The sequence below is a fragment of the Nannospalax galili genome, unplaced genomic scaffold (assembly GCF_000622305.1).
Source record: "Nannospalax galili isolate Female #2095 unplaced genomic scaffold, S.galili_v1.0 scaffold397, whole genome shotgun sequence".
Lineage (NCBI taxonomy): Eukaryota > Metazoa > Chordata > Mammalia > Rodentia > Spalacidae > Nannospalax > Nannospalax galili.
The window spans coordinates 3786985-3803909 of NW_008341879.1; the positions used below are offsets into that span (position 1 = coordinate 3786985).

The 16925-nt window shown below is 39.2% G+C and overlaps 1 protein-coding gene across 5 annotated transcripts in view; it reads left to right on the forward strand.

Moving 5' to 3' along the window:
* Asph (aspartate beta-hydroxylase) overlaps positions 1 to 16925 on the forward strand; it is a 251777-nt gene that overhangs the window by 97120 nt on the left and 137732 nt on the right. For all 5 annotated transcript variants that reach the window (XM_029565628.1, XM_029565630.1, XM_029565627.1 and 2 more), the window contains one exon: positions 14848 to 14889. In XM_029565628.1, the coding sequence (XP_029421488.1) occupies positions 14848 to 14889 (42 nt within the window). The remainder of the gene's footprint in view (positions 1 to 14847; positions 14890 to 16925) is intronic.

The following is a 16925-nucleotide window of genomic DNA, read 5'->3' on the forward strand; positions in this document are numbered from 1 at the left end:
GTCCAGCAAGGCTCCATGGAGCTTGCCACGGCCAATGGTGGCAGGAACAGAAGTTAAGATTTTATTTTATTTTTTCTGTTTTGAGTGTCAGGGTATTTGATGTGGTACTGGATATAGAATCAGCTGCTTCAGGATGAAAGTCAGGTAGTGCGTGTGTGTGGTGACACTGTCTTCCTTGGTTTTTATAAACTTCTTGAAGCATCGTAATCCCTGTGGGCAGTGCAGCCTGCTGAGGGCTGATCAGTACTCCCTGGTCTTTCCTTCAGCCCACTACATGAACCTCATTTCCCTGCATTCCCCCGTGTCCTCTTGTGTCCTCACGGTCCTCTGTTGACAACAGTGAATTCAGAAAATGGGAAGAGCCTTCTAGCTAAGGCCAGTGCTTCCAGCTGCATTTCAGAGAGAACGCAGACTACACCTATGATGAGAAATCAGTGTACACAGTAGGAAGGAATCTTCTAGATCTTCTTACTCCACATATTCTTTAGGCACATTTCTCACTTCTGTTTTTTTTAATCATTATTTTTTTAATTTTTAATAACTACATGATTATAAGAAGCATTTCATTACAGCATTAACATATTCAGTAACACACTCCAGAGCAAGAGTCCATCTCTTTCACAAGTGGCTGTAAGTTTCTAGGTTCACAGTTAATTAATACAGTTATAGGATATTGAACTCATATAAGCCCTGTAAGACATAAAATTGAATGAGTTTTTAACCTTTAAAAAAGATCTCCATTTCATTTTAGGATATATTGTTCCTTGCAGAAAGACTCATTGTTTTGCTGCTGACACTGAGATGTATTGTTCTTCTTTTTGTGTCATGTCTTGATTTAGTTTTGACTCCATTTCAGGTTGTGTGTAATATGAATCTTATGGCAGTGGTGTGGATTACTCTTACTGATTTTGGTGGAAATTATTGCACCTGCCATATTTGGTTGAATGCTGAATTTCAACATAATAATAATAAAAGAATCAAATAGTAATTTTTAGCTGTTCTTCAGGGTTTCTTTGCTTATTTAATGGATGAATTGTTTTGATGTTTTCTTACCATGTGCATTCATATTAATATGTAGAAACAAATATTTAATCAACAGACCTGACTAATTGCTGTTACAATATAAATGGGAAAAGAAATCCATGGAGAAATTTCCACAGTGACTAAGGAGCAGTGTGTGTTTTGTTACTTAGAAAACAGTTTGTTATTTAGAAAAGGACAGGGCAAGCAAAGTTGAAACCTTCATTGGTTTTCTGCTTTTCATTGAATGCTGTTTAACACTGACAGGCAGAGCAGGCTATAGAATTAGCATTTTGATTACTATATTCTTTTAATGAAAATTCTGTTATAAATATTCTTAGGAATAATGAATTTCAACAACATTAATATTTTACTAGTTGCAAGTCACATTTTTTATTATTGACCTAACTACAGTGAAAGTTTATGAGACTATAAATTTCTCTGTTTTTATTTCAATGTCTTATAAACTGACACTCTAAATGTCCTTGGAGCATAAATATAAAATATCAAGTGGATACCAGGGAGGTGGAGTAAGATACCTTGGAAGGGAAATACTTAACAACCACAATGAAAAGCTCATAAAATTGAATACTTGATTAATGTGCAGAGTTCCTGACACATCATGAAATCTCAGTAAATGGTGGCTGTGGCTATTACTGTTCAGTGATGAATTAGCTCAATCTGTGAGGTAGAGCAAGAGAAGCTGGTACTCTAAAGAATGACCAAGATTTGCACCTTGTAGCTTGGTTTGTAAAGGCTTCATCGTTGTCATTTGACTTTGTTGAAAAAATGTGAGACCCGGAGTCAGCAGTAGTTCTGTTTTCCTGCGTCTCTTCCTCCCTTGCTCCATCCTCCCTACCCCCCTGACTCCCCCTCCTTCCTGTTTTTGACAAGATCTCACTATGTAGAGTAGGCTGGCCTTGACTTCACAGAGATCCACCTGTCTCTGCCTCCCAAGTGCTGGGACACCTGGCAGCAATAGTTCCTTTGTCTTTTTTTTTTTAATTTTTTAATTGAATTTTTGTGTATTTCATACAGAACATGTTAATCATCTTTATACCCCCTTCCCCACTGGTCCCCGCCCATAGCTCCTTCCCACCACTGGGATTCATGCATTTTGTCATTTGCATTAAGGCCTATTGAGTCAAGTTAGTGTCCCCAGACATCCCTCAGTGCAAGTTCATCCACTGAGGTCTAGTCAACCTATCTAGAGTCCCTCCTTTAAGAAGATCAGCTCTTCCTCACCCAGCAATAATCAGCTGCCAATGGTTTTTCAACTAAGATTGGGGCCTGCTGCCAGTTTCCCCAGTTCTGTGCTGGGGTTTTGTCTGCTTGAGTTTGCATGGATCTTGTGCATGCTGACACCATTGCTGTAGGTTCATATGAGCAAAGTCCCTGGAGCCTATTGGTTTCTATTTTCATATGGTCATGCACCTCCTCCCTGGCTCTTACAATCTTTCTCCCCCCTCTTCCTCAATGGTCCCTGAGCCCTGGGTGGGTGGATTTAATATAGGAGTCTTGTCCAAGGACCCACACTCTGCAGACTCTTATTCTCTATGCTTTGGCCATTTGTGACCTTTTGTGTTCTGGCCCTCGGGTGCATGGCGGAGCTTCATTGATGAGAGTTGAGAGATACATTAGTGTTCTCTTTATGCCTTGTTCTATGTTCCATGAACCTTAGGTGTAGAGGTGACATTGTATATGTGCCACTTAGGCTTGCATAATTTGCAATCTCTGTGTATGACTAGTTGTGAAACTCTGTAATAATCTCCACCTGTTGCATAAGAAGCTTCTTTGATGAATGGTGACTGGTATACTTGTTTGTAAATAAAAGGTTCCATACTTTTCACATAGTAAGAAATTACATATGCCTAGGGATGTGACAGCCTTGGGGTTTTCTCTAAGATCTATGACCTCTCCAGCCATGTGTATTTGTCTGTGTGTACAGTACCATAGATGAGTTTCCTCCCATTGAGTGGACTTTAAGTCCAATTAGGTAGCTGCTGATTACCCCAAAGATAAAGTGCCACTACTGCACCAATATCATTTGCTGTGCCAGTCATTATTGTGGTTATTAGGTCTTAAAACCAGAGTTAGACCATCAGTTGAGGTTCTCCCTTAGCAACTTGCGTAATGTTCTCCAAAGCTATGAGCGCTAGCCTTCAGGGAGGAGCTTCCAGGTCAGTTCCAGCTCCCTTGCTCCAAACCCTGTGTCCAAAGTATGTCCTGCCTTCAGCAACAGGGTCTTACCTTCACGTTCAGGGAGGCAATAGCCTTTGTAATTTTTGGAGTCTCTTGGACCACCCTGGCCAGCAGCTCAAATGGAGGTTACTCCTGTCTGGCACTGTTTCTTGTTATGTAGCCTTCAACTATACACATGGTCTCATGTAGAGATATTATATGTGTAATTTTTCAGTAGGATTTTGGGCTAATAGGATTCCCTCTAGTTTTTTGCACTAGCTAGGCATTATTTATCTCTCCTCTCTCTCTCCCTGTCTAATTCTCCCTCTATATCCTCCCCACTTAAAGTATTACCATTTTTCCCAATTTCTCCCTTGATAATACCTGTGTCCTCTGGTCCTCCCTCTCTTGAGTGCCTTCTTTCCCATTATCCCCATAGTTCACTGGATATCCCTCCCTTTCCCATTTAAATACCCTTCCTTTATCCATTTACCCCTTAGTAACACCTGTCTCCTACTGCTCTTCTCTCTTGGGTTCTTCTTTCCCTTTATCTCCCTGGTGCCTTACTGTTTTCCTGGTTCCTGCAGTTACATCAGAATATATACTCATATGTTAGGATTTGGTGCTAGGATCCACAAATGATGGAGAACATATGTCATTTGTTTTTCTGAGTCTGTGTTACTTTACTTAGTATAACAGTTTCTAGTTCTATCTATTTACCTGCAAATTTCATTGACTTTGTCTTTCTTTACTGCTGAGTAGAACTCCATTGTGTTAATGTACCATTTTTATTATCCACTCATCAGTTGAGGGACACTTAGGTTGCTGTTGTGAAAAGATCAGTGACAAACATGGCTGTGTAAGTATCTCTGCAGTGGGATGATTCCTTTGGGTATATGCCAAGGAGTGATATAACCAGGTCATATGGTCGGTTCACTTTTAGTTAGTTTTTCTGTTTGTTTGTTTTGGTTTTTTTTTGTTTTTTGTTTTGGTCTTTTTGAGACAGGGTCTCCCTGTAGCCCCAGCTGTCCTGGAACTCACTATGTAGACCAGGCTGGCCTTGAACTCACAGAGATCTGCCTGCCTCTGCCTCTGAGTGCTGGGATTAAAGGCGTGAGCCACCACGCCCAGCCATTTTTAGTTTTTTAAAAGTTCTCCACACTGCTTTGCATAGGAGTTGCATGAATTTGCAATCCCATCAGCAGGGAATGAGACAGCAGTTCCTTTTAACAGTTGCATGTGAGGTCTTTATTTCCTGTATCTTGATCATTGCATTACTTCATATTATAGTTTTTAATTATGTAATTGTCAGAGAAATAATACTTATCAACCTATATTAATGATGTTTTTGCCCAAACACTTGAGTGCTTCTGCAAATGTTTAATTTTGTGTCTAATAGCTGGAACTGCTGGGCCTGTCTTCTCACTAGATCCATTCTCTAGAAAACTAGCCTGAAGGCTTCTGTAGAATAGATCTTTGATTTTCTTGATCACATCAAGAATAGGTTATGTCTTACTATTTCTTACTAAAGTTCATAATAATATATTTCTTGGTATTAATCCCTTAGGGCATTATTGCCATTGTAGCAATAATGTCACAGAGTAGGAAATGGTGAGCGCTAACATTTATTAAGCATTATGTAGGTGGTTTTCTAAGACATTATATGGACTAGGCTTAATATTTCCAGTACTTCAGGAGCTGGGCATGCTTGCTGCCTCCATTTTTCACCTAAGAATCCTGAGCTGTGACATGGCAGAGAACTTCCAGGCCCCAAAACTGACAAAGCGGAAATGAGATTGGTCCCTACATGGTGACTCCAGAGTCTATGCTCTAGCAGGTGTATTCTAGAACATTTTAAAGCGAAGGTCAAAGAGCTGAGAGTTTGGCAAGCTGGCTGAGTGTGATAAAATTAGATACATCATCTTCCTTCACGTCTTCTCAGTCTGCATTGTTAATCACTTAGGGCCTAGGATTGTGGAAGTCTTGCTTGTGATTGATAGTACAAAGCAAGTTGTGCAGTAGCTTAACTTTGGTCTCCTTCCTTTGTAAATTTGTCAGTGCTTTCTAGGGTGTGAAAGTTTGACTTTAAGAAATGATCGTTCTGATGATAGAAGTTACGCATCTTGAACACCAAGTCTTTTAAACTGATTGGAATATTTACTCCTTTGCTGTTTCTCCCTTTTCTCCTTAAGCACCTATTTTTACTCATACGCACACAGCATATTCCCAGCTCAAACAATGAGTTAGGAAGGAATCATGTGTGAAGTCAGTTAGAGTAACATTTTCTGACAAACCATACTTAAGACCTTATGACCTAAGTGACTCCATTAATTTTCTGTCTTAATATACCAGAAAAGAACTCGTTTTACCTTTCGAGAGTCATTTTACTCAGACTGGAGGCATGTGAGCATCATCGTTCCAAGGGATTCCTGTGTTCCTGGCTCTCTGAAATTGGAGCTCTCACTCTTCGCTCAGCCCACTGTGGAGTTTTCTAGCAGTGGTCACAGTTTCACTCCATTACATCCATCCAGAACTCGCACTAAGGCCTTCCTCTCACCTAGTGCCTTGAACACTGAAAGCCCTAGATCTCTGAGGCAGCAGTGGAGGGTAGTTTTATTGTCATCGTGGCTGATGTTTAATAGGTGCTTTCTATCCTTATTGTTGTTAATCATTCATTTAGAAACCATCTATTGAGTAACTACTCTGATGCAGGCTTTGTACTGTCCAATGTGATCAATGATAGCTGTCCTGTCCTGGCATGGTTCAGAATCCAGTGAGAGTACAGTGTGGTAAAACAAACTTGATGGTACTCACACCACAGAGTGGTGTGCAGGGCGACTCTCAAGAGGGTGACCCACCAGACCTCCAAAGGCTCATACAGAGAGAGGGTCGACCTCCTATAGGTCATTGTGTAGAAGTTGTGGGCACTGGCAGGTAAGGGGTAGGTGCTAACTGACAAAGATTAAGATGGTGTGTCACCGAGGATATCACAAAACATGTTGGGAAAGTAGGCAGGCATTTCACCATGACTTCTATACAGTGTTTGAAAATTAGATCAGGGCCCCCAAATAACAAAGCCACTGGAAGATTCCAAGTAGAGAAGTCATAAGATCAGATCCAGATGTGAAAAGACTAGTCCATTGAGGAGGTGAGATGAATAAGGGAAAACTGAGTTCATCTCAACCAGAAATGATGGAGCTTGACCTTGGGAGAATGAATGGAAGGGAAGGCATCAAGTTTCTGGTAACTGGACGTAGAAATAATTCAACAATAACATAATATACATTATATAACATATATTAATGAAATTCAAGTAATGCAGCCTGAGCACTTACTATTATATTTTAAACAACTTCCCATTGTTTCAAGATATTTTTTATGTAGTCATTTTCTGGAAGTCTAGCTATTATTAAATTCTAGGATACAGCCTACATCAAATTCATGTTTTTAAAAACTTTTTCAACTGAGGTATTATTTACATACTGAGAAGTACTTAAATGTTGAATTTTTATACATGTACATATGCTTATAAATACTCAGACCATGCTATAGAAAACATTTGGCATCCCAAAAGTCTCTCCATCCCCCTTTTCTCAGTAACCCCTATAGCCACTGTTGTGACCCTCGGCCTTTAGACTGGTTTTGTTCTGGTTTGCTTCTGAATTTAATGTAGCTAGAGCCAAAACACACAGTACACATAGACACACACACACACACACACACACATTTTTATGATTGCTTTCTATTGCTCAACAACATCTGTGTGCTTCATTTACCTTGTTAAGTACAGTATTGGGACTTAGTTTTTGCTGTTCTTTATAAACATACTGTAATGTTTTATTCTCTTGTTGATGGATATAGTAATTATTTCTAGTTTTTCTGGCTACTGTGAAAGAAGTTCCTATATTCTTGTACCACCTTTTGGTGGATATAAACATCCATTTTTGTTAGGCATATAAAGGCATACATAAAATTTCTAGTCGTTCTACAGCAGTAATGATTCTTGCTTATATAATACTTTTGTCTACACATAGAGATACTAGATACACAGACAGACTAGATAGATGATAGATAGATAGATAGATAGATAGATAGATAGATAGATAGATAGATAGATAGATGATAGCTACTGAGATAGATTGATAGGGAAGGAAGGAAACAAGCAATAGCATAGTCGTAAATTATCTTAGACTAATTTAGAAAGAATAGATGTTTAGCTTACATTTCTGTGGAATGTCCACGAGAATGGCACCAGCATCTGTTTGGCATCTGTTGACTGCTCCTCACTACATCATGTCATGGCGGAGGGTATGAGGCAGGGTGAGCCTGCTAGCTCTGGCCATTCTTCTATTCAAAAAGCCATTAATGCCATCCAGGATTCCTATTCCTAAAAACACTTCACGGGTCCTACCTCCATATACAATGTATATGACTTGATTACATTTCTAAAATAGGAATTTATGGAAAATACATTCAAGCCACAGCAGTAATCTAGCTTTAGAATTGTATCATCATTTCCTGGGCTGTTAGGAGTAACCACTCCTTTTTGGTTCCAGTACTGTAGCATAAATCCATAAATCTCACACTAAAATGTGGAGTGAAAATATGTGTAAAGTTAGATAAGAATGGATTTTGCTTCTTTTAAAATACTCTATACTTATTAAGTCTTAAAGTAAGATTACTCAGTATGTTTTAAATGCAGTATACAATACCTTTGAAAATCCTTTATATATTTATTTTTCAAATGCTACACCAGATTTCTGTTTATTTCTTTAAAATACACTGAAAATGTAGGTGAGAGAAAGAATTTTTACTTCAGGTGTTTCTCCGAAATGTGAGATTCTTCCCTTTGGTTCTAAACTGTCAAATGCTCTCAAAAACCTCAGGTTCTATTTGCAGCTTTGCCACATAATGCCAGGGCCTTCTCCGGAATGCTAGTTAATTATTCTGTTATTACATTATCTTTGCAAACAAAGAAACAAACAAAATTACATTTACTTCAGCTGGTGGGTCTTTTTAAAAGTAGCATCAAAATGAAGCAGTTTCACAGTCTGTGTCTGGTTGGTCCTTTAATTTAGATTTCCCCTTATTTTTACAGATACTTAAAGCTTCAAAAAGACTGCCCCCACTACCACAGGAGGACCAGACTAACCATACGCTTCAAAAGATGGCTGTGATAGATCTTGTGACGTAGTTACTGGCAGATCAAGATCTTTGGGAGTGAACGCTAAAGATGTTTTGAGTGAATTACAGTCCCACTGGCATTTTAGTCTATTCTTTTTGTATTTTCTTAGAAACAAAAATAACGTGTATCTTTACATTCCTGCATGTTCTTAATTTGATATCATCTGCAGATCTGTTGGGTTTCTTTTTCTGTTTATTTGGAGGGGGGTTGTGTTTTTTTTTTAATGTGTGTGTGTATGGCACAGCTTTAGTTTTTTTACATTTATATGAGTTTTCAGTGAAAAGATAATTATATTGATGATATAGCGACAATTGTTATGACAGGGTTTTAATGTGTTATTAATAATTAGCAGTAATTATGTTGGACTGACTTGTGTCATTGCCATGCTAAACAGGATTTAAAAGCCATTATGAGCCCACCTTACATCAGCACTCTGGAAGCCTGTAATAGAGCTCCTGATGAGCTGTGAAGGTTTAAGTTATACATACCTGCACTGATATTCCTATTAAGATTGTCTATGTTATTTTCAAGTATTCAGGTTACAACACTGAATTTGAAATTTTTTTTGTAGTTTTTAACTGGTTTATTAGAAAATTTACTGTTTTGATGCAAGTTGCAAATGATCACTAATATGCTTTTCAAAATGAGGGAGAATTAAAATTCCTTGTGGGGAGCAAAGGTTAACAGTGGCATGCAAAATATCTCATGCCCAAACCCTTTAGTGCATTAGATTGATCATAACGCAATTGTAGTCCATTCAGTATTTATTTAAATTTCAGAAACCCTATATAAAGTATGAGTGCATAGCTGCCCTGCCTAGGTCTACATTAGTAACGCCCTTGTAGCACTTAGCCTGCCCAGGGCTCTTACCCGGTGGAGTCTGGGATACCTTTTATTGAAGAGATTCAGGATGTATGAGAAGCCGTTTCCCAGCCTGATGCCTGCTTTCTGTGTCTGAGGGAAAAACCTCTTTATTCACTGACAATTTTCTTCTATTTTAATGTGGTTTGTTTGGGGCTCAGGAATAGCGACTGTGATAAAAATAATGCTTTGTTAGAAAAGAAGGCAGCTAGCTGAAACATGGTTGTGGAGTCACAACCATTAAAAAAGCCATTAAGTTGATTCATTTGTGGCTGGGGGTAGCTCTTGATTATGTTAATACTGTTTTAAGATAAAGGATTTTTTTTTTCTGCCTCTAGGGTCAGACCCGAGTGTTTTGCCACTGTAGATTGTAGTTACAGTGTACTGATTACTGCATACTGACCCAGTGTGCAGGGAAACCTGAAGTAAGTCAATAAAAAGCAATAATTTTTAAAAGCTGTGATATGAATGGTATAGAATTGAAACTCAAATAATAATAAAGCTCTTCATATTGTGAATCATAGAACACTACTTTTTATAAAGTCATATTTTTTTAGGGAAACTTAGGAGTAACGTAGAACTGATAAATGACTAAAATCAGTTCAGTGACCTTCTGAATATAACTATCTCCAGAATTCTGGATGATGAAGGTTTATTATGCTGTGGCCAACTTCAAATACTTTTAAATTCAAATATTTGAATAAACTGACTTTGTCTTTATAAATACATGTTATGTTGAGCAACATCAATGGATTTTCTGAAAATAAAGTATCTTCTGTTCATTGTTATTTGAAGTCAATAAAATGCTGACGAATTCTCTATTGCAATTATTTTGAAGTATTGTAAAATTTTGTTGTGACAAAATTGTGTTTTTTTGTCGTTGTTGTTTGTTTTTTTTTTTTTTTTTTTTTTTTTTTTTTGTTTTTTTTGAGACAGGTTCTCCTTGTAGCCCCAGCTGTCCTGAAACTCACTATGTAGACCAGGCTGGCCTTGAACTCACAAAGATCCGCCTGCCTCTGCCTCCCAAGTGCTGGGATTCCAAGGCATGCGCCACCACTCCTGGCCAATTGGCTTATTTTTTATAGCAAATTTAGTGACTAAAATCACAAAGAAATGCATACCCACAACCCTTTTCTTAACCTATAAATATCTCCAGTCCCCCTTTTTTTTTTTTTAAACTTTTGAGACAAGGTCTCAGTGGCCCTGAACTTCCTGTGTAGCCCAGGCTGGCCTTGAACTTGTAATCTGCCTGCCCTAGGCTCCCAAGTAGCTGGTACTACATAGGTGCACCAAACACTCTGCTTCTGATCCTATTTCTACGAAGTGATGCTAATTTGTTTTAACATGGCCATTTGTGTTATATGAGCAGATGGGGTGGGGTGCCTTGCACCCATCCTGGGTAGGTTTCTGCCTTACACTGGGAAGGTTTGCTTCCTGGTGAGACTCCTCCCTTTCATATTTTCTCTGACCACTGGACTGAGAAGATACTAACTTCATGAGTGAACACATGGTGGGAAAGTATGAGAAGTTCGTTCTTCTTTTCCATTTTCAATCTTCATTCCCTGATCTGTCATTCCTTACTTGTCATACCTTCTCTGCTCGGACATCACTTGTTTAGGGAGCTGAGCTTCTCGGCAACTGGGCAACATCCCTGCTTGCAAATCAATGAATAAAGCCAGAGAACTAGAAATGCCTGCCAGCCTGTGCCTGCACTTTAGTGTTCCAGGATTTCTATGCAGGCAGCAGGTGGAAAGTGAATTCTGCAGGAGGGAGCCATGGAACAGACCAGATAGGGTAGGGGAGTGCTGAGGAACAGGTGATGGTGCTGCACTAATGCCTGAGCGGAGGGCGGGAATGCTAGTTAGATACAGAAGACATCATGAAAGGTGGGACCTGACAAGTGGGCAGTGTGGGAGCTCAGGAGGAAGATGACCCAGTCCTGGGTTTTGGAATGAACAAGTGCCTCTGCCTGGGATGAGGCACTTTAATGGGCAAGTGGGCCTGGGTGCAAGTTAGCTTTTGGTATCTGGGTGCAACGGAACTGATCAGCAGACACATTATTAGCACAGTAGCTGGAACCTGGCAGGATACACTGTATCGCTCAGTCCAGAAATGATTCTTGCCAGTGGTTGCATGACAGCTTATAAAGAAGATTCTATTCATTTAAAAATTTCATGCTGATAAAATAATGTGAAAGAGAAAACGAGTATCATCAGGACAGATGAAGAAGGTATGACACCTCTTTTGGATGTGCATATTTAAACACTGTAAGTGGCAAGGTTGTATTTGGCAGTTTTACATTTGGCTCCCTTACGGGATTACTCATTATAGTTTGATTAAAGTAGGTCATGTTGGGATCTGAAATCCTTCTTTATTCTTCACCCTGGAAAGGATTCCTTAACTAGTTTATGCCTCAGTTTCCTTACATATAAATTATAGCTACCTCCTTTTGCTGATGAGAAGCTTAGATAGGTTAGTTTGTAGAATGTGCTTAGAATTGTACCTAGCATACAGTAAGTGCTCAGAAAGTCATTTTCTTCTTTGGCATAGGAAGGTCCATATTAGGTCCCCAGAGAAGCACAGGAATAGAGGATCATTGGCAGCAGAAGGCTGAGGTGAGCAGAATTTCATAGGAAACTCCTTAGCCACTAAAACAAAGGGAGTTGAAATGCCTACTCTGAATAAGCAACAGGAGTCTCAGAACTCAGCTTGTTGAAGTGCTGAAGGGACATAAGGGAACGTGAATGAGAGCAGCAGAGGGCTTTTGCCTCAAAGCCTGATCTGGTCTGTGGCAGGCCTTCTTCAGTCTATCCCATCATCTCACCCTAGACACCCTAGGGAAGAGAACATGGCATCCTCAGTTTCTGAAAACATGTCCAGCCGTACTTGGGGAATCTAGATTCAAGGGACTTAAGGAGACCTGACATGGCCCAGGGCCCTTGACCATGGGATCAGCACCTTCTACTTGCATTTGGAATCTGAACAAATCGAACCACTCCTTATTCTTCCCCCATGGGTGGGAAGATCTGTGGATTCCCTTCATAACTAGCACCCACCTGATCTGTCTAGTCTTCCCTGTGTGTGACTTTTCAAGTTACCGTAACCCAGTGTGATGACTGTACGATGAGAGGCTGTGGACTTCTTATAGGTACTATTGATACTATGAAGTAGAGAGCTCCTTGGAGACAGACATTTTTGATGATTTTCTTCCTTGTATCTGATATCTTGGGAGTACCAGGCAGACATTATGCCCAGTTAATGTGTACTGAGTTGGGGCTAACAGAGACATACTTGGCTGTGCAAACCTGAGGACCTGAGTTTGAATCCCCAGCATCCAGATAAAAGCCAGACAGCACTATGTGGGTCTACGACTATAACACTACAGTTAGGCGGGTTCCTAGATCTCACTGGCCAGCCAGTCTATGTGAATCAATGTATTACTATGCTCTAGAATCAATGAAAGGTCCCTGCCTCAGAAAATAAGGTGGAGAGAGACTCAAGAAGGCACCCAATCCTGACCTTTGGTTCTATGTGCATGTACTCACCCATATGCATTTAAACATTTGCACATACATGATGAATACACAAGACCTACCTCCTCACACACTATAAAAAGATACGTAGAGTGAATTTTTTGCAGCTACCTAATTTTGAGGAAGTGAAAAATTAATAAAATTCAAAGTTCTAGAATGTTCAGTAAAGATCTGTGGTGGCGCATGCCTGTAGTCCCAGCACTCGGGAGGCAGAGGCAGGCAGATCTCTGTGAGTTCAAGGCCAGCCTGTCTACATAGTGAGTTCCAGGACAGCTGGAGCTATAGGGAAACCCTGCCTCAAAAAAAAAAAAAAAAAAAAAAAAAAAAAGATCTGGTAGACCTCATCATTGTACCTCTCCTCTCCATGTACACTATCCTTTTCGGAGAATTTCATAGGAGTTATATACAGTGAACAGCTTTATAAAAAGGTGCTTTTAGTGAAAGTGAGGACTTGTACTTTTCTATCCCTTCATCTCTTTCACAGAAGGTCAAAGTGGTACAGTGGGCAGAACGTAATGCCGTGGGGTCATATAAACAGCTGGCCTCCATAGCTCTGGAAACTCTACAATTGCTCAGCCTTAACTTCTTCCTTTGCACGCAGAGACATTCCATGGTGCAGGAGACAGGAGTATCTGAGCCATGTGTACTGAGCCTGACACCCTACATTTCAAAGTTTGCTCCCTTTACTTCCTCTTGTCTCAGGTCTCAAAGGAGCAAAAGCATGTCATTGACCATAAAGCCCTTTCCTGCATCAAAGCCTGCTTCATTTACTTTTCACCTTCCCTACTAGAAACGTCTTTTGTGCATGAATGTTAGACACACAGAGCTCACAAATAAACTGATATATACAACTGTACTCTGGACCACATTGCTAATTACACCTATACCCTCCCATATCTAATTACCCTCCCATATAATTATACCTGTATTATCCCATGGGGAGAGGAGAGAGTAAACCTTTGTATCTATCTCCCAAGCTTTGCCTCATTCCAGACCAACATATATCCATACAAATGAGTCCAGCCTCAACTGAAGAAAAGTGCCTGCTGTAACTATAATCAACTGGTCTATCTTGGGAATTAGTTGGATTCTTTTTCATTAAACAAATAAACCCAGTGTTATATGTGCAGAAGAGAGGTTCCAGTGCATGTCGTTCACTTCCTGTTGTCCATGTCAGAGGTGGATGTTCATTGGATGTTAGTCCACGGTCCTCATGCGTTTCACTGTACTCTGCAGCCCCATTTCTGGAAGACACTTAGTATGGAGCTCTTGTATTCATTTTAAGCTTCTTAGCAATTGAGCCGATGGTGTATGCCTGGGATCCAGCATAGATGTCCCCAAGGGGTCATCTGCATATGTGTTAAGTGCTTGGAGTAGGGAGGCTAATACACAAGTCATGTGATATGCAACATCCCCTTAAAGCATAGGTAGTTATTATAAAAGTAGTCACAGTCTTAAGAGATAATAAAAGTATTGAATAAGCTTTGATTATGGTTTCTCATGATCCTAGCTTGACCTTCAACTGGATGCCCATCACACATAGGGCCACTTACAGTTGATGGATATTGTCCACACTAATGCTCTTATATATAAGGGACACATAGCCTGATAATTGATACTTAGTCATTGCTCAGTTACTTAAAAATAATTCATGTGGGGGGCTGGAGATATGGCTCAGCAGTTAAGAGTACTGACTACTCTTGCAGAGGACCTGGGTTCGATTCCTAGCACCCACATGGCCACTAACAGTCATCCGTAACTCCAGGCCCAAGGGATCTGATGCCTTCTTCTGACGTCTACAGGCATTGGATGATATGGGTGCACTTACACACATTCAGGCAATGCACTCATACACATAAAATAAAAATAATAAAATATTTAAGAAAAAGTAATGCACGTGAACCCAAATCTTAATGTTTTGAAATGAATTTCATATGTGAATAATTCAGGATTTAGGAAAATTGTATGACTGGTAGTACTTTTAATAAATTATATTCATGCAATATATTTTGAGATACTGAATAGTGACTTTCACAGTGCTTAATTTGTTTTGTCTTTAATTTTCAGAAACAAATAGAAAAGCAGATGACCCAGAACAAAAGGAAAAAGGTGAGACTGTCCAATAAATAGCCTTTTAAAATATATACAGCAAAACCCATACTATTCAAAAGTAGCAAGATGATTTTATTTTATATTACTAAAAGAAGTTGTCACTGTATTTTTCCAATCATTTTTTAAAAATTATTTGTTTTATTAACCACATACTTAGATGAAGCATTTCATTACAACAGCATTGACATATTCAATAACAATTTCCTAAGCTAAGATGCATCTCTTTCAAAATTGGCTGCAAATTTTTAGGTTTACTGTTGAATTATTACATTTATACAATATTGTACTCAGTATAAACCCTATAAGACAAAATTAAATGAGGTTTTTACCTTTAAAAAAGGTCTCCATTTCATTATTATAATACACAGTTTCATACAGAAAAATTCATTTTTAATGCAATTGACATTAAGATGTTTGCATATGCATTTCTAATCTGTATATATCTGATTATTACTCATCACAGTCGGTTACTTTCTGAGCTCCTTGGCATCTGAGCATGGATATAACATCGTCAGATAGATTTCAATGGTAATGTTTTTCATATCAACTAATATTTTTAATCATTATTTTTTAAATTTTTAATAACTACATGATTAGAAGAAACATTTCACTACAACTTTCACATATTCAGTAACACACTCCAGAGCAAGAGTACATCTCTTTCACAAGTGGATGCAAATTCCTAGGTTCACAGCTGAGTTAATACAGTTATACAATATTGAACTCAGTAAAAGCCCTATAAGACATAGAATTGAATGAGTTTTTTAACCTTTAAAAAAGATCTACATTTCATTTTAGAATATATTGTTCCTTGCAGAAAGACTCATTGTTTTTGCTACTAACACTGAGATGTTGGCACATGCATCTCTAATCTCTATGTATCTGATTATTACTAGTCATAATCAGTTGCACTTGGATCCTTGGCTCCTTTTTATGTCTATAAAGTCATTGGGTAGATTTCAATGTTAATGTTTATCACCTCTACTAATTAGCATGACATAAATTTCCATGCTTCCTTTTCTCTAAAATGAGGGGTCTGGAATTCATGATCAAGGCACTTCTCAAGTACTAAGACATAGGATTTTATTCTTTGAGTCAGGAGTAACAAAGGCCCAGGTTAAATGTCAGGACTGAGAGGTTTGTCCTAACACAGTTGTGCAGCAGAATTCAAAAGCTATAAGCTGTCATATACTCTGATATCCCTGCTACTGTCTGCCGTGTTGTCGGCACCCCTAGCACTTCCCCACTACTTGCCCTTCTGGTGAATCTAGTCAGCCTATCTAAAGGTCTTTGTTTTAGGAGGGTCAGCTGTTCCTCATCTAGCAGTAATCAGTTATCAATAGTCCTTTAGATAAGATTGGGGTCTGCTGTTCATTTTCCCAGTTCTATGCTGGGTTACTCTCTGGGAGTCACATGGACCCTGGTCAACAACTCAAAAGAAGGTATCACCTATCTGGCATTGTTGCTTGTTGTGTAGCCTTTAGCTATACATATGGACTCTTAAGAAATTATATTGGCCCCTTTAATCTTTGGTTATAGTTTCCTTTTGGGTATTTAAGGCCATACAGTTGGCCCAGATAAACCAATTTATTTTTACTCTTAAGGTCGTTTGAGGATCTGTTCCTCAGGGATCACATGGTCTTGGGAGGAGCCCCTGGCTCCTTTGTTTTACCAGTTCCGCCTATGTGGACATAAGTCAAAGGTCCTGCTTGACCATGGTTGGCTTCGCTTGGAAGCATGGAGGAAATGATTCCTCTGTGTTGACCCTCCTCTTTGTGGACTGGACACTGGTTCAAGTCCATCTGGTGGGGTCTCCTTGGCCTCCTTGATCAAGAGGACAGGTGACCCACCACAATTACAGGACATTTTGAGAGATGCTCATAGTCCCCTGGAACTAGTCGACCTAGGAGGGCAAGGAACAAAAACTGTCCTTTATGTCCCTCTGACCAAATTATTATAGCCCTCAAAGTGTGTCTGTTAAACATCCAAGAAAGTTAGTTCCACCAGTCTGATACTTTTAATTACTGTGTGTC